At 40.5% G+C, this 18,933-nt stretch overlaps 1 protein-coding gene across 5 annotated transcripts in view; it reads right to left on the reverse strand.

The window, feature by feature from the left end:
* Nucleotides 1-18,573, reverse strand: part of COL14A1 (collagen type XIV alpha 1 chain) — a 215,351-nt gene extending 196,778 nt beyond the window's left edge. For 2 of the 5 annotated variants that reach the window (XM_086695201.1, XM_086695198.1), the window contains exons 1-2: nt 18,229-18,407; nt 903-1,025 (exon numbers count right to left, since the gene is read on the reverse strand). In XM_086695201.1, coding sequence (XP_086551327.1) covers nt 903-990 — 88 coding nt within the window. In that variant the 5' untranslated portion in view covers nt 991-1,025; nt 18,229-18,407. Of the gene's footprint in view, nt 1-902; nt 1,026-17,837; nt 17,990-18,228; nt 18,408-18,446 lie in introns of those variants that run through there. The other 3 variants (XM_086695199.1, XM_086695200.1, XM_086695202.1) reach the window with 3 other exon arrangements.
* Between the last annotated feature and the right edge of the window lie 360 nt (nt 18,574-18,933).

Below are 18,933 nucleotides of genomic sequence, written 5' to 3' on the forward strand. Positions count from 1 at the left end.
ATTATCGTGTTTACCCAGTAAGGTAGTTTTGCTCATTTATACGCGTTGTGCACTTACTCCGGAGGTTAGCACACTTCTTCTGCAAAAGGCCAGATAATAAATATTTTAGGCCTTGGGGCTATACAGTTTCTGTCACAACTACTCAAATTCTCAATGTGAAGCAGCCACAGACATATGTACACAGATAGCTGCATTCCAATAAAACGTTAACGACAAAAGCAAGCAGTCTTCTGTTATTTGGCCCATGAGTGGTAGTTTACCCACTCTTAACATACTTTAGAAAAATGAGTCGAAACCAAAAATAAAGGTGCAGATCCCAGTAATACAAACAGTAGATTTCAAAAATGAAGTTCAATGAAAACGAAGCTAGAAATAGCCGGAAATGCTTAAAATGGTGTATCAGCAGTTTCTGTCAGACTCTTAGGAAACTCTACATTGTGTGCTCAATTTTTAAAGAAAGGAACAAAATAAGGACCAGGTATCAAGTGGTAGAAATATTTTGTAGACCTTCTATTTAAGAGACAAGGCATGACTCAGGTACCTACATACACACATTATAGCTCCTCATTAATGGAACTGATTTGGTAGCATGCAAATTTGGCTTCTGCCGATTAAATCTGCACAGCCTTTTCAGAAGCATGTGAAGAACGAGCTATTCAACAAACCACCACAAAATGACTATGCTCAGTCACTGGTGAGATCTTAACCGTCATCAAAGTTGTGTGGCACATTTCTACAAGGCAAACAGTTGGTAAAACTGAGTAAAAGCCAACATATGACCCTGCCTAGAAACACAGTAGAACCAGTGAAACACTATTAGGGTAGGTAAAATAAAAAATAATAATCGGAACCAGTGCAGCTAGAGTCCCAGCCCTAATGATTATCTTAAAGTTTTGCGTTACCTTGACCCTGGACAATGGTGCAAAAATAAGCAATTGCCAGAAAAGCTGGAAACAACCAGTATTGCATGTCGCACTGAAAAATCTTCATTTTATCCTCTGCTTTTCACATGAGATGCAGCAATCCTGGAAATAGAGAGCACAGGAATGTTTTGAGAAGCCTGAAAATAATGTATATGCGTCCTCTAAGACAGGCCAACCACCCAACATGGATTAGTAATGTCAGGAAGTAATTCATTCTCCCAGGCACCGTATACTTCACTCTGAAATATGAACTGATAGCGCCTGGGTGGCGCAGTCGGTTAGGCGTCCGACTTCAGCCAGGTCACGATCTCGCGGTCCGTGAGTTCGAGCCCCGCGTCAGGCCTGGGCTGATGGCTCGGAGCCTGGAGCCTGTTTCCAATTCTGTGTCTCCCTCTCTCTCTGCCCCTCCCCCGTTCATGCTCTGTCTCTCTCTGTCCCAAAAATAAATAAACGTTGAAAAAAAAAAAAAAAAGTTTAAAAAAAAAAAAAAAGAACCTTTCACAGAGTGAAATATGAACTGATAAAAGAAAACCTTTTGAGAAGATGCTGTAAATGGAGAGAATGATCTGAAAGATTTGGGAAAGAAGTTCAGAAAGTACTTTGTGACTCCTTGTAAGGCATAAATTGCACAGTGAATTTTCCAAATGATTAAATTCCAAAAGTTTATGTGAAATAAGCATTATAAATGAGACAATCACAATTTCCTTGACAGGAATGTGTTCCTCCAGGATTTTTCACATAAAGTCAAAAGTCCTTCTATTTGCCTACAAAGTAAAGATATATAGGACCTTTCTTCTGGTAGTTAAAGAGAATTTGAAAAACCACTTTGTGCTAATACTAAATCACTGTTCTGCCTCTATTTCACTGGGCTGAAAAATCTATAATCCTTTCACCTTTTCTTTTAACTTTTTTGTCCTACGTGTAAATCTAAAAACTCTTCCAAGGTTTTCTTTTTCACGAGGAAATCAATGAAAGAAAAACTCTAAGAAAAAGAGAAATGAAAAGGGGCAGAAGAAGGTATGTAAGGAAGAAAAGAGGGAGGGAGGGAAAGAAGAAGGTGAAGAGAGAAGAAGCAAGAGTGACTGGTCAATTTACGAGCGCAGTCTACAAATTGTTGACCATAATTATTTTATAAGCCACTACAAAGGAGAAATTCCAAGAAATTTCCTCAAAGGATAAAAAGACATCTGAAAAGTTTTCTTCTACCTAGGGCATTTTTTCATTCATGTATTCATTCATTCATTCTCCAATATTGTTTCACAAAAGATCTGAGGCAAATTTCAGATAAATAGCAAATAATGTTTTTACTATGTCCACTGTGATATTTAGAACATATTTAATTACACAATTTATTAGCAAAATTGTGTGATCTCTCAGCTTAAACCTTATCTTTCTTGGTTCTTGCTCCCTTATCAGTATTCAAGGGGTGTGTTTCTGACTTCTCTTCTCCCTCCAGAATGGAGAATCTATATATTTATCCATTTTGCAGGGGGTTTTTTTGAGAACAAGTTTTTGTTTTGTTTTGTTTACTCATCAATGCTATGTTTTGTTTTCTGATTTATTTCTGTGCGTATCATCAGGAATTGCTTCTTTTTGCTTTTCTCTTATTGTTTTATTTGCTTTCTGTTTTTCTTTGTGATTTTGTTTTTTGTCAAATCTTAATGTAATATTATTCTTTATTTGAGGCCATTAATTTTCCTCTGAATATGCTTTGGCCACATCATATAAGCTTCAACTTCCTTTTTAACTGAAGAGTTATTTCAGTGAATGTAGTAAAGCCTAAAAGTCTATGAACAGAGAAAGCAATAGGACTAATGCATTTAAACCTCTGAGATTCTGGTGTAATTCCAGAGTAATACAGTGTATATTCAGAGGAATAAATTGTATTTCCCTCAGGCAATCATTCAAAAACAAATTGGGGGTCAAGTACTTTTTGTATAATACCCAATGATAGTCTTGTGTACAACTCTTTTGTGTTGCCAATAAAAGGGAAATCTGTAAGCTTTGATATTCATGTAAATAAACAAGCTAAGATCCTGTAATAAAAATTTTTAAATGTGCTCAATTGTGCCTAGAGACCCAAAAAATATCTTCTCCTATCATCCTACCATAGTTCCAAAATACTAATTACAAAAGAATATTTCTTTGGGGCACCTGGGTGGCTCAGTCGGTTAAGCGTCCAACTTCGGTTCAGGTCACGATCTTGTGGTTCGTAGGTTCGAGCCCTGCATTGAGCTCTGTGCTGACAGCTCAGAGCCTGGAGCCTGCTTCGGATTCTGTGTCTCCCTCTCTCTCCACCCTGCTCACACTCTGTCTCTCTCTCTCTCTCTCTCTCTGCCTCTCAAAAATAAACATTTAAAAATTTTTTTTCAAAGAATATTTCCTTGGACTGAAATATTCACATACTGGAGGCTCCTTAAAATTCCAAATGGAAAGGCAATACATTAAGTGCCTGTTCTAAAAGAATAAGCAACACAAGGGGCGCCTGGGTGGCGCAGTCGGTTAAGCGTCCGACTTCAGCCAGGTCACGATCTCGCGGTCCGGGAGTTCGAGCCCCGCGTCAGGCTCTGGGCTGATGGCTCAGAGCCTGGAGCCTGTTTCCGATTCTGTGTCTCCCTTTCTCTCTGCCCCTCCCCCGTTCATGCTCTGTCTCTCTCTGTCCCAAAAATAAATAAACGTTGAAAAAAAAAAAAATTAAAAAAAAAAAAAGAATAAGCAACACATTAAGTGACTAATATATGTATTTATTATATATATATTTAGCCTTTTAGCATGGGTTGATTCACCACAGATTAGTAAACCAACCATTTGTTAGAACACAAAGGAAATTGAATAAACAGTGAGCAAATTTTGATAAATTAAAGGAGCAAAGACCTTGGGGCATATATAGAACCCTCACTCTACAAAGGCAAGAATAAGATTAGATGGATTATCCAAAGAGATATGAATGGCACTTATGTAGACAGAAGGCATGAATACAAAGGATTTCAAAAGATATGGGAGTGGGCTTCAGCCCTAACACAACCAAGAAATCAATAAATCTGCCAGTCACCCAGACAGCTGTCCTGTACAGCCCCCAAAAAACCATACCAGCAGAATCACCCTCTCAACTCAAACAAAATATTCTAAGATTTTGTACCCCAACATTATAACTGTAGGTTTCAACCAGAACCAGGCAAGGGGAAGAAAGGTAAGGAAATAGGCCACATTTGTGTTTCTGGCATACATTTTAAGATCAGGGGACTTTTGGGGCGCCTGGGTGGCTCGGTCGGTTAAGCGTCCGACTTCGGCTCAGGTCATGATCTCACAGTCCGTGAGTTCGAGCCCCGCGTCGGGCTCTGTGCTGACGGCTCAGAGCCTGGAGCCTGTTTCAGATTCTGTGTCTCCCTCTCTCTCTGCCCCTCCCCTGTTCATGCTCTGTCTCTCTCTGTCTCAAAAATAAATAAACGTTAAAAAAAAAAAAATTAAAAAAAAAAAAAAGATCAGGGGACTTTTGGTTAGATACCACACGATAGGATTTTAACATAGGAGAAAACGATCCTTTTACAAACCATAAGCCAAAAGACTTTCTCTGTTCTCTTCAAAACACAAGTCCTGTGTCCAGGTGTTTTGAAGCAATAATTAACGCAACACAATGGAAGCTAATTTGCATTTCACAAAATTTAATTTTAATTAATTAATTAACTAATCAACTATTCTACCCTACTCTTGGTAATTTAAAAACAAACAGTATTATTTAGATGGAAAAAATTGTGCCATAGCTTATCTTTAAATCTTCCTTTTTGTTGTTTACTTTAAATTAGGATGAGTAATACCATATTGAGAGAAGTGGAATTTTAGTTTTCCCAAGGTTTTCTGCCAAGTCTCCAAATTTTTGGACAGTAAAATAGGGGCAAGAAGAATCCCAATTCCTATTAAAGTGCCATGAGACACTTTAACATTTACCAAAATGTCAAAGCCTAATTTGTTGAAACTTTGCCCAAAATCCTGCCCAACACAAATAACTCTGCCTTGTTTTTTTTTTTTTTTTTTGTTTGTTCGTTCATTTTGTTTTGTTGGTTTAAAAACATCATATTAAAAATGGGTACTTAGTTCTAAGTTCAGAAGGTATACACCCAATTCTGGGAAAGTTGATAATGTTTAGTATAAGTTTTCTCAAAACACTGTCACAATTTTGTGGTCCATAATTTAAAACTATCCCAATTAGGGCTAATTTGCCCTTCTACTTCATGTGTTCTGTTTTATTTAATCTCATTTGTATAGTTGAGATTAATAAGGAGCAAAGGCCCTGAGTATAGCCAGTTTTATCAAAATTCCTTAAAATATTTATTCTAAAGTTTTTGTAAACCACTGATAAACACACAAACATACATACACACAAACACTTGTACAGACTTACACATGCATGTACCTTCCAATCTTGCATAATGTTCTCTTCAATCAGTGCTGACTTACAAAAAAAACCCAACCAAACAAACCATGAACTTCAACAAAATCTTTGCTAGCTATCTGGCATTTGGTCTTGAGAGAGTTTGTTACTTGTAGTATTGAGATTTCCATTCCAACAATCTCTTGTTGAGAGTCCCACTATATAACCAAAGCTCTCTACTTGCTACTAAGGAAAATACAAAACTTTATACTATACAATCCCTGCCCTCAGCGATCTCACAATTTTATTGAAAAGAAAGATCACGAGCAAATACATTGCAAAGCTTAATAAAAGTAAGTATGAAATAGAAGAAAGACTTAGCACAAAGTGGTAATATAAATAGAAAACGGGAGTTAGGAAGACAATTCTGCCAATAATTTGTTAGGGGTCCTTGGCTAACTGGTGTAACCACTCTGACTTGGTTTCTTCGTACAAAATGTGTAAATTAGCATCTATCTGATACAGTGATTGAGATAATGCAGATAATGTATTTAGAACAAAGGTAGCTCTCAGACAGTTCTAACTAGTTCCAAGTTAGCAACACATTCTAAGAACAGGAAGGACAAAGGAATGATAGAATCAATAAATTTTGCTACTGGAGTAGACACTAAAGGAGGAAGGAAATGCAGGATGTCTTTATCTATCCCATCATGTTACGGTTGTAGAACTAACTCGGCAAAAGGCTTAGGTAAAAACCGAAGACCCAGATAATGACAGAGACACAATTATTCGCATGAGTGAACTGCTTTAAACTTTTCAAAATATGCTCCTATCCATGTTTTATCATTTCCTACATGACAGCTCTATATAGATTGAAAATCATCAACCATACGAGCATGTGAAAAATGTGACTTAAGAGCAACTCATAGACTTTAAAAAAAAAAGACTTAGCAGTTCTAGTTGACAAGTTCATGCAAAGATTTAAAAGAAATGAGAATGTGGAAAAAAATGGGGATGTTGAAGCATGTTTTAAGCCTAGGGAAAATAAGAATCAGAGGCATATGATGAATGTCTTCAAATACTTGAAGAGATTTCACGTAGAAAATAAAACAAGCTATTTTGTGCAACTTCTGCAAATCGAAGTTGAATCAATGAACCAACCCAAAGAGATGTGGATTTAGATGTAAAAATCCTCTAACTTAGAACTGGGTCTTCTCTTTTACTAGAAGTTCTGAGGCAGCAGCCTATAAGAGATACTATAGAAGGGAAAGGGAGCTGGACAAAATGACCTCTGAGATGCTTTCTCCAACCCTCTACTGTTTATACTTTAATGTTCACTTTATAAAAGGAGAATTTTATAGTCAACTGATGATCTAGGTCATACATATTTGCAGATAAAAAAGCAAAGACTAAAAACAGGTCTATAGTTTTTAGATCTATTGCTTTGGTCCAGTGTGTTAACATCGTTTAGCATTCTTTATTTCTTCTCTGCAGTGAAAATACCACCCTCCTCACATCCAGAATAACCAAAGAAGTTTCCAGGATTGGCTAATGAGGTTGACTTAAGCCCCAGAGGAAGTTAGTGATTATTACTCTTATCTGTGAGCACCATGACAAAGTAGAAAACAACTCTAAGTTAGGAATAAAGAAGACCTAGCTTTGATGCTATTAGTTTGGTGATTAGCCTTTCCCACCCCCCACCCCTGCCCCCAGTGAACTCCCCATTGCGCATGGCATTGTGACCAGAAATCAAGTGGAAAGCCATAGTCTTATTAGCATAAAGTATCAAAGGGCAAAAAGAGTTCAGGAACTCTAGAAACTGCAAATTGAGAAGGGACATGTCAGAGACGAGTGTGCCACAATGAGGAGAAATAAAATCAGCATAAAAACTCTCCTCAAATCCTGGATACTTCAGAATGATAAAGAGTCAAATAATCAAGAAAACTTAGCCATCATAAATGTGTGTGCATTTAATAGTAGAGCTTCAAAATACATGAAGCAAAATATGATAAACTAAAGAAAGGAATAATAAGCAAAATTACAGATGTTAACACTTCTCTCAGAAACTGACTGAAAAACTAGACAAAATATCAATAACAACACAGCAGATGTGAATAACTCTATCAACAAATTAATCTGTAATGATCATTACATCCAACAACTGCAGAATGTACTTCTTTTTTTTAAGTGTACACAGAAAGTTTTATAAAACGGGCCATATATACTGGACAATAAAATGCGATTCAAAAAATTTCAAAAGCTTGAAAGTTTACAGAGTATGGTTTCTGACAGTAACAGAATTAAATTACAGGCCAACAATATCAGGGGCACCTGGGTGGCTCAGCTGGTTAAGTGTCTAACTTCAGCTCAGGTCATGATTTCATGGTTCACAAGTTCGAGCCCTGCATAGGGCTTTGTGCTGACAGCTCAGAGCCTGGAGCCTGCTTCAGATTTTGTGTCTCCCTGGCTCTCTGCCCACCCCCGCTCACATTCTGTCTCTGTCTCTTTCTCTCAAAAGTAAATAAACATTTAAAAAAAATTTTTTTTAATCAAAAATATTACAATATCTTTAAAAATTCAAAGTATCTAGAGATTGAACATGTTTCTAATTAATCCATAGGTCAAAGAAGAAATCACAATGGAAATTAAAAATATTTGGAAGTCAATAAAAATAAAAAGACAACACATGAACATCTGTGGAATGCAGTTGAGGGATTAGAGAGAAATCTCTAAGTTAAAATATTTACATAAAAAAGAAAAAACATTTAAAATCACTGATCTAATGTTCTACCTAAAAAAGCCAGGAAAACAAGAGCAAATTAAATCCAAATTAAATTGAAGAAAGGGATTAATAAAGAGTACAAACCAAGGAACTACATAAACTCATATTAGTGAAAATTAACAAAGCCAAAATTTGCTTCTCTGAAATAGTAATAAACTTGAAAGATCTTAAGAAAGAGTGATCAAGAAACAAAGATAGGGAACACAACTAACAATACTAGGAATAAAAGAAATTATATCACTACATATTTCACAAACCAACAAATGATAAAAAGGAAAAACATTAATAACTTTATGCCAGTAAGTCCAAGAATTTAGTTTGATTGGAAAAAATCTTTGAAACACTGAACTTGCTAAAACAGACATATGAAGAAACAGAAAATCCAAACAGCCCTATATGTATTATAGAGATTAAATTTGTTATTAAAAATATTCACAACCTAATGGTTGCCAGAGGGGAGGGGAATGGGAATTGGGCAAAATGGGTGAAGAGGAGTGAGATATACAGGCTTGTGGTTATGGAATGAATAGGTCATGAGAACAAAAGACACAGCATAAAGAATATGTCAGTGACATTATAATAGTAATGTATCAGGACAGATGGTGGCTACACTTGTGGTGAACATAACATAACATAACATAATATAATGTATAATGTATAAACTTGTTGAATCACACCTGTTGTAAATCTGAGACTAATGTAACATTGTGTGTCAATTATACTCAAATATATATATATTTTTTCTTTTTATGAATATGTATGTATATATATGTATACATATGTTAAGCAAAGTTAGAGATGGTTTCACTAGTGAATTCTATCAAATATTTAAGGGAGATATAATATCAATTCCACACAAACCTTTTCAGAAAACAGAGGTGAACTAGCATCTTTTTATCAAAAACCGATGTCATTACAAAAAATTTAAATTACAGGATGTCCTTCATGAACATAGATACAAAAATCCATTCACCAATATATATAAAAATCATTACCAAATGGGGTATATTCTAGAAATGTTATGACTAGTTTAATATTTTAAAATCAATATCACTCAGCATGTTAGACAATATATAAATAAATATACACATCCTCTCAATAGAAACAGAGAAAACACTTGAGAAAATTCACTACCCATTCATGATTTAAAAGAAACCTAGCAAACTAAGAATAGAGGGGAACTTTATTAATCTGACAAAGGGCATCTATGAAAAAAAATCATATATAATGGAGAAATATTGAATGCTTTTCTCCTAAAATCAAGAATAGGAAATGGATGGGAATGCAAACTGGTGAAGCCACTCTGGAAAACAGTAGGGAGTTTCCTCAAAAAAGTAAAACTAGAACTACCCTATGAGCCAGGAATTGCACTACTAGGTATTTATCCAAGGTATACAGGTGTGTTGTTTTGAAGGGTCACATGCACCCCAATGTTTATAGCAGCACTATCCACAATAGCCAAAGTATGGAAAGAGCCCAAATGTCCATCGATGGATGAATGGAAAGAGAAGATGTGGTGTATATATATATATATAGGAGTATTACTCAGCAATCAAAAAGAATGAAATCTTGCCATTTGCAGCTACGTGGATGGAACTAGAGGGTATTATGCTAATCGAAATTAGTCAGAGAAAGACAAATATCATATGACTTCACTCATATGAGAACTTTAAGATACAAAACAGATGAACATAAGGGAAGGCAAGCAAAAATAATATAAAAACAGGGAGGGGGACAACATAAGAGACTCTTAAATATAGAGAACAAACACGGTTGCTCGAGGGGTTGTGGGAGGGGGGATGGGCTAAATGGGTAAGGGGCATTAAGGAATCTACTCCTGAAATCATTGTTGCATTATATACTAACTTGGATGTAAAATAAAAAAGAAATTAATTGAAAAAAGAAATTAAAAAAATTTCCTTCTGAATGAAACAAAAAAAAAAGGAAATGGATGTCAGCATTGTAACATGTTTACCATTTCATTCAACATTGTACTAGAGGTCTTAACCAGGGCAATAAGGTGGAAAAAAAAAAAAAAGAAAAGGCAGAAAGAATGGGAAGGCAAAAGTAAAAGTATCTTTATTTAAAACCAACATGATTTTTTGCACAGAAAACCCTAAAGAACATATCAAAGAAAAAAAAGACCTACTTGAACTAATAAGTAAATTTAGGAAGTCTGCAGAACACAGATCAATAGGCGAAAATTAATCATATTCTTATAGCAACAAACAAATGGAAAAGAAAATAGTTTTTAAAATTCCATATATGATAACATCAAAAAACACAAAATACTTAAAAATCAATTAAGACATGGTATGCTCTACACTCTTTGATGTAAAAACTATAAAAATACAAAACTGAATTCCTGAGAGAAATTTAAAAAGGCTTAAATACATCGAGTAGTATACTATGCTGGGATTGAAAAACCCAGTATACTATGTTCATGGATTGAAAACCCAACTGTTAAAATGTCTTCAAATTAATCTATATGTTCAAAGCAAGTTTAATCAAAATTTCAGGTCATTTTTTATAGAAATTAACTAATTGATTCAAAAAATTTGCAGGGAAATGCAAAGGACTTAGAACAATCAAAACAATCTTTGAAAAGGAGAACAAAGTCAGATGACTCATAATTCCTGATAACAGGCCTTACTATAAAAGCAACTGCAATGACAATAGAGAGGCAGATTATTCTTTGATATAATTTGCTAATAAAATTTTCATATGAATAAATACACTAATATTAATAAGTGAGATTAGTTTGTAGCTTTCTTTTTATGCTGTGTCAAGTGTGTATATCAGCATTATTTTTCTGATTTCATAAATTTAATTTTGATTTTTCCTTTCTTTCTGTAAATGGTCCTTTGGAACAGTTATAACAGTATTGGTATTATTGATTTCTTGTACATTTTTGTTAACCATTTAATTACAAAATCATGGAAGCTTGGCATTGGGGGAGGCTACTTTTTTCTTTTAATTGTTTTTAATGTTTTATTTATTTTTAAGACAGAGAGAGAGACAGAGCATGAGTGGGGATGGGGCAGAGAGAGAGGGAGACACAGAATCTGAAGCAGGCTCCAGGCTCTGAGCTGTCAGCACAGAGCCCGACACGGGGCTCGAACTCACGAACTGTGAGATCATGACCTGGACCGAAGTCAGATGCTCAACAGACTGAGCCACCCGGGTGCCCCAAGGGGGAGGCTACTTTTTAACAACTTTTTCAAATTTTTTATGCCTGTTGTCTTATTTATAATTTCTATAAACCTAGGATGTTTTACTAATTTGTACTTTGCTTAAAAGTAATCCATTTCATCCTTGTTTTCTAATTTATCGACATACAATAATTGTAATTAGTATTCAATTCTTATAAATTCCTGTAATTTTGTGATTGTTTTCTATTTTCATTACTTAAACATTTGGGCTCCTCTCACTTTGCTTCTTTAAAAAAAATTTTTTTTCAACGTTTTTTATTTATTTTTGGGACAGAGAGAGGCAGAGCATGAACGCGGGAGGGGCAGAGAGAGAGGGAGACACAGAATCGGAAACAGGCTCCAGGCTCCCAGCCATCAGCCCAGAGCCTGACGCGGGGCTCGAACCCACGGACCGCGAGATCGTGACCTGGCTGAAGTCGGACGCTTAACCGACTGCGCCACCCAGGCGCCCCATCACTTTGCTTCTTAAATTACAAAAAAAAAATAAAAAAACTGTATCAAATTCACAACATCAAAGTAGAAGGAAAAGAAGCAGTAAGCTAGAAATAAGGAAACAGGGAGGAGAGGAAAAATTATAAAGACAAGATGAGAAGGTAGTATAAATACAGAAAAAAAAAACAAGGGAAAGAGGAAGAAAGTACATACTGCCCCCTGTTCAAATCTTATACAGACTTTTCTTAATAGTGTGTCTGTCACTTGGGGCGCCTGGGTGGCGCAGTCGGTTAAGCGTCCGACTTCAGCCAGGTCACGATCTCGCGGTCCGTGGGTTCGAGCCCCGCGTCGGGCTCTGGGCTGATGGCTCAGAGCCTGGAGCCTGTTTCCGATTCTGTGTCTCCCTCTCTCTCTGCCCCTCCCCCATTCATGCTGTGTCTCTCTCTGTCCCAAAAATAAATAAATGTTGAAAAAAAAATTAAAAAAAAAAAAAAATAGTGTGTCTGTCACTTGCTGGTTTTGTGACCCCAGGCAAGGTAGTTTCTGTCCTGGGAGCTCAGCAATCTGAACTCTAAAAGAAGAATAATATTTACTTCTGCAAGTATTTGAGAGACTTAAATGTGTTTCTGAAAGACAAAAAGGCAGGTACTCAAAAAAAGAAAAAAGGCAGTACTTCTACACACACACACACACACACACACACACACACACACACACACACTCATACATAGTATAAAGACAAAAAGGGGATGCCTGGGTGGCTCAGTGGGTTAAGCATCCGACTTCAGTTCAGGTAATAATCTCACAGTTCATGATTTCAAGCCCCACGTTGGGCTCTGTGCTGACAGCTCGGAGCCTGGAGCCTACTTCAGATTCTGTGTCTCCCTCTCTTTCTGCCCCTCCCCTGCTAGCTCTCTCTCAAAAGTAAATAAACATTAAAAAAAAGAGAGAGAGACAGAAAGGATCCAAGATCACCTTCCTGGCCAAATATGGGCCAGTGTTGCCTAGATTGGTAGTCCTCAAAATAACCTCAAAATAGTTCAGTCTATAAACTATGAGATAAGGAAATTATGCCAAAATGTAAATCAATGCATTGGTTTGCTTTCTTCTTCAAGAAAGCTTTGCTATGAAAAAAAAAAATATCTCTGCTGAACTAACAGTTTGCTTACTGACATATTTGATTTACATCCTGGTACAGTTTTATCTCAGCAGGCAGAAGTAACAGTTTGTGGATAGACACCAATCAGCAGACTATAATTTGCCTAGCACTGGCTTAGATCCCTCACTGCAGACCTCCCAACGGATTGCATCTGCCCCTCTGTCCACCGTAACTCTCCAGCAAACCACAGAGCCTTGGTAACTATTTTTACCTTCTGGGTTTTGGATACTATAAGACATCTAGATGGCAGCTTAGCCCATAATAAGAAAGGTTCAAAGTGCATAACAGGTCATGAATAAGTGTAGATTGATTAATAGATGACTGAATGATCAGGGCTGATGTGTATAGGTTACAATTGATGCACTGTACAATTTGCACTTGGCCGAGAGTGAGCGATGCTTGAAACTGGCACTCTGCTTTCCGAGTTGAATGCAAAGCTGTGTTATTCAGAGGAAAGGGTACTAATTTCTTCTTCCAATGGCATGGGTATGCCCAGACAGACCACCTTTTTCTAATTCATAGAAAGACCCTATGTAGATTAACAGCAGTCCTGTGAATGACTCAAATGCAAGGGACTTGACTGCAAATTGACCTCAGAAGACCGCTCAATCTTAAACTAGGTGCTGTAAGTTCTACAGGATAGAAGGCACAGCCATCCCCAAAGCATGACAAATTAGAGTGACAGCTCCTTGATTCAGGAATGATCCATGAGCTGGCTCTTTCTTTTTACCTCCTTCTTTTTTTAAGGACAGACATAACTCCTTGGTCAAAGAAATGGAGGGTTGTCTTTAACTAAACTCTATACTATAAGCAGTATAAAGGGTAGCTGCACATCTCAGTGTAGGTATCTCATCCTTTAGGAAGGCTTCCCTGATCTCCCAGGTGTGGGTCACATGTTCCACCATGGTTCCTATGGTAGTAATCTTTATATTGCACTCTGAAGCACCTAACACTGTACTGTAATTGGCTATTTGCATTTCTACCTACCAACGCGTATTGTATTTTGAATGGTTGGCACAATTTTGGTACATGGCAGAGGGCAGCTCAGGGAAGTCGAGGAAGAATGGAAGCCAAAAACCTGCAGTAAACTCTTTTTAGGTATCAATTCATTTCAATGTAGATTATCAATTTGTCTATAAAAACAGACAGAGAGCCACCCAGGAAGGAACAGACAGTTGTCTAATAGTGTCCCCTTAGTGCCCCTAGTTATAGACACATCCTAAGACAATCGACGGACTCAGCAAAGCCCAGCCTCCCTCTAGATCAATTTTCATAAACAATCCAGGTAATTTCTGGGAAGAAAGAGACCAAGCGCTGCTCCCTAAAATTGAAAGTTAGAGACACCTGCCTGGATAGATCCAACAAAGGCCCACTGATGGCTAAGTTCGCCAAGAGCATAGATTAAAAAAATCACCTTGAAGAAATGGGGAGTCTAGTCTCCAAGTCCTGACTTAGACCCTCAACTCTTAGAAATTCCCATGGCCTTTCTAGTCACCACCCTCTCAAAAATGGAGAAGAGAAAGAGAGAAGGGGGAAAGTAGGAAGAAGGGAGAATAAGGAATGAGAGCAGCCATTTTTGTCTTTCAGGCTCTGTACTGGATCATAGATCTTGACCCTCCAGTGTGGCTATTGTTTTCCCTGTTTTCTAGATGACGAAAATAAAGCTCAGAGAGGTTAAGAAACATGGACAGGGGCACAGAGGAGCAAGTTCCATCCCCTGTTTCAGCTACGAGATTGTATGGCCTCAGTTGACATCATCCATGTCATTCACACACCCCTCCCCAACCCCATCAAAGAAGCTGATGGAGAATATATCCAGTGGGATCTGGGTTCAATTTTTTTTTTTTTTTAATTTTTAGAGATTGAGAGAGAGAGACAGAGACAGAGAGCAAGCCAGGGACAGGGGAGAGGGAAAGGGGGAGAGAGAGAGAGAGAGAGAGAGAGAGAGAGCGAATCTCAAACAGGACCCGTGCCCAGCATGAAGCCCCATGCAGGGCTCAATCCCACAACCTTAGGAATATGACCCTAGCCAAAATCAAGAGTCTGACACTCAACCAGCTGAGCCACCCAGGCATTCCCATTCAAATCTTATACAGACTTTCCTTAACCGTGTGTCTGTTTTGTGACCCCAGGCAAGGTAGTTCTATCCTGGGGGCTCAGTGATGTGAACTCTAAAAGAAGAATAATATTTACTTCTGCAAGTATTTGAGAGACTTAAATGTGTTTCTGAAAGACAAAAAGGCAGGTATTCAATAGGTATTCAAAAAAAAATGCCAGTACTCTCGTACTCTCTCTCTCTCTCTCTCTCTCTCTCTCTCTCTCTCTCTCACTCACACACACACACACACACACACACACACACACACACACACTCACCACCTCCGCTGGAACAGGTTGGTCTCCACTCAAGGCTTATTGTATACAGAAGAGTAACTGGATCCCTGCCACTTTGTATTTAGTTATAGAAGAAGCAAGAAGAGATTGTTTTCCCGACACCCAGCACTATCAAGGGCAAAACTGCCAAGGAGGAAGTTTGTTTTTGTCATTTTCCTTTAAGCTCTCCACTCCCCACCCCGGACTCCAGCTGTCTCCTCTGTACCTTGGGGGCACCAGCTAGTGTCTCATTTAACAACAACCTTGTTCTATATAAACTGTCCTCATCTCAGATCATTTGTTAGCTCGGCGGTACTCAAATAATACCACCTCAGCCTGCGGCAATCCAGGAAGGCCTTTGTCCTTTAAAGGAATCTTGGGTTACACACAACAGGCCAGGAAAACGGCAGTCATTTGGCTGAGTTTGGATAAAAATGACAGCAAATGTGGCTCTGGAGTCACATAACTGCTAAAATTGTCTGTCAGCTTAAAACAGGCAAAAGATTTTTGTGCTTTACTAGGTGACATTAGGAAGTATTTAAGAGCCAAAGGGCACACACCCCAAGGAATTTTTCTTTTTTTTTTTTTGGTGTGTGGGCCGGGGCTTGACCTAGTGCCCCTTAAGTCATACCACTTTGCTCAGCCCATTCTTCAGGCAGCCCTGGCTGATCCGGAAAACCAAGACGCGCACGTGGAAGGCCCCAAGAGTTCTCCGAAATCCTCAGCTGGACCGTTAGCAGCAGGAAAAGGGCCAAGGGGCTCCTCCCATCAATCCTGAAGCCTGGGACCTGCCCAAAATTGTTCCAGGAATTCTGATGGGTTCCAAGAAAGCCTTCTCGGGGATTTACTGAGAGGCCTCACCAGTGTGGCTCCCGTCCTTCCGAAGGGACCCCCAGGAGGCCAGGGCTGCAGTGGAGGCTCAGGTCCATCCTGGCACAGGGCTCTCCAGGCAGAAGCAGAGATGCCCAGTGTTTAGTGAGTGTGTATATTGTACGTGGATAAACCTTGAAAACATTTTGCCAGGTGAAAGAAGCCAGTCACAAGGACCACGTGCATATCGTATGCCTCCATTTACATGAAATGTCAACAGAAAGTATAGGTCAGTGGTTGCCAGGGGCTGAGGGGTGGGGGATGGTCAGATTGAGAAGAAATGGGAAGTTACTGCTAAGAAGTATGGAATATGATAAGTATGATAAAAATGTTCTAAAATTGATTGTGGGGATGGCTGCACCACTCTGTGAATATACTCTCTGAATATAAAAACCATGGAATTGTATACTTGTATAGTATAAGAATTAATATCTCAATAAAGCTGTTTAAAAAAAAAAAAAATCCTGAAGCCTATTACAGTAACCAAGCCATTAGGGCCAGATTCAGAGCAAATCCATCCAAGCTGCTCTTTTGGAATAAGCAAAAGTCCAAATGTTATCCCTTCATTCAGTCACTCCTTCATTCACTCATTCTAAATTTACCAGTGAGTTCTCTGTGTGCACAACTGGACCACCTTATCAGAAACAGAACACCAATTTTCCTAATGGCACCCAGCACGAGTCTGCTTGCTGGATTTGAATGCAACCCCTTTGTCACGGGCTGAAACTAGGAAGCGCCCTCCTAAGCCCTTCCTAGGTGAGGGGCCCCAAAGTCTTTAAAGGGGAGTTTCAGGAACATCTGTTTGCATTTTTGCCACCAAGTCTTATCCCATTATCTTTCTCTGCTCCTCCCTCTCCCTGTTCCTCCCCCTTCAGCCTCTGCCCAGCAGACTCTCTAAAACTTCCAAAAGGGAGTCCAAAACTTCCAGAGGGAATGAGGCTTTCAGTAGCAGCTCCAGAAGCAATTTTTAGGGGGGAAATCCTGACCCCCGGTGAGAGCTGCACACGGGCTCCATTTGGGCATCTTGCCTAAAGACAAGTCCAAAGCCTGGGCCTACGTAGGAAGGGAGACCCCCAGGCAACCCTGAGCTCGTGTGCCACAGGGCGTGCTTCACACAGAGGACCCAAGAACCCACTACTACAGTCCGAGTGCCTCTAGTCCTGGACTTGCGGGCGGCGTCCAGACTCGCCTAGGACAGAAGGCACTCCTGTGGCCCCACGCTGGTTCCTCCTGGCCCTTCCCTAACCCTGCCCTGCCGGTGCGCGCTGCACGCCAAAGCCCAGCTCTCCTGGATGCATCCCTGCCCGGGGGCAGCGTGCGTACCCGGAGGCTTCAAGCAGGGAAGGGGTGCAGAGGGATAAACCTGGAGGAGATGAGGGGCGGAAAAGGCAGGGCGGAGAAGACCCTCCGACACCACAGCCTGGCGGTGCGTGTCAAAGCCGCAACCTCCGGCGAGAAAAAAGCCCGCAGCATCCGGGTTTCCTGGCGCAGACACAGAAGAGCAGCTACCGCCAACGTCCTCCATCTATGCGCTCTTTTTGCTGCTCTTTGCGTCTAGCGCCTGACCCCAGCGCTGATCTGTGGCTGGGTAAATTTGGTCTCCCATGACCTCTATCAACTGCTCTTCCAAGAGCCCCCAAATACAATCTAAATAAAAAGAGCGTGCTGTCTATTTATATACAGCCCTCCAAGACAAATTCCTAAACCCCTTTCTCACCAGACTGTCGCCTTGACTAAGCCGCTTCCACTTGGAAATGCTGGAATTGCCCGTGTCTCCAAGCCAAAACCTCTTCTTGCCGCCGCGCGCTCAAGGCACCCACGTACAGGGCAAAGTTCCCGGGAGCAACACAAGGCATCACACTGGCTTTGCATTCGCAGCACGTAGCACCTCCAAACTCCCTGCCCAGCGAACCCCGCTAGGAGGCATCTGGGTGCACCAGCCCATCCCACCCCAGAGGTCCCCGGCCATCCGGGGAGCCCGCTCTGATAAGGTCCATGGAATTGCGCTGCGTCTGCAGGTGGCTCACCCTCTCTCTCCACTTTTCCTTCCTCACAAATAGATTTTTCAAGACCGACCCGAAGTAGGGCAGAGAAACATTAGAACTGACCTGTGCAGGGGAATGTTCTAGCCCAGGTTGGGGACCTCTCGATGCCTAGGTAGGATCCAAGTTCCGCCGAGAGTTGGTTCTTGGCGGCGCACTGCTCTCACTCGCTTCCCGCCTTGTGCCCCTTTTAATTAGCCTCTCGCTCTCCCTTTCCCTCTTCCCTATTCCCTCTCCCCCTCTCCCTCTCCCACTCCAGCTCCCACTCGGCAACCCGGAGCTACCTCCTCTCCGGCGCTTCCCTCCTGCCAGGCGCCCAGGATCAGATAAGAGGAAAGGAAGGCCAACGGGCGGCCAATTATAGAGCGGAAGGTGGCCGCGGGGGCGGAGGTTGGGGAGGTGGGAGGCAGGCCTAAGTCTCAAACGCCCCCTACCTTATCTCCTCCTCCTCTCCCCACCCCCTCCCCACTAGAGGAGCCCGCCCGCGCGCCTCCCCTGCGCCGCCCCTGACCTGGCTGCGGCCCCAGGTGCGCGCCGCAGCCGGGTGTCGTGAGCCCCCTCGGACCGTGGCTAGTGTGGGGCTGCTGAGCCAGGCCCTGCGGCCGCTTTGCGAGGTGTGGCACCCCCTCCAGGACTCAGCTACTGTGCGCCCACTACCCGTCCCCCAAACCCGGCTTGTCTTCCCGCGTCAAGGACTTTGAGCTTGGGAGCGCGCACCCACTGAGCGCGGAAGGTACCCTTCCTCCCCTCTTCTCGCTTCCTTGTCCGAAC

Source organism: Puma concolor, chromosome F2, assembly GCF_028749965.1.
Source record: "Puma concolor isolate L17-30 chromosome F2, mPumCon1.1.hap2, whole genome shotgun sequence".
NCBI classification, from domain to species: Eukaryota; Metazoa; Chordata; class Mammalia; order Carnivora; family Felidae; genus Puma; species Puma concolor.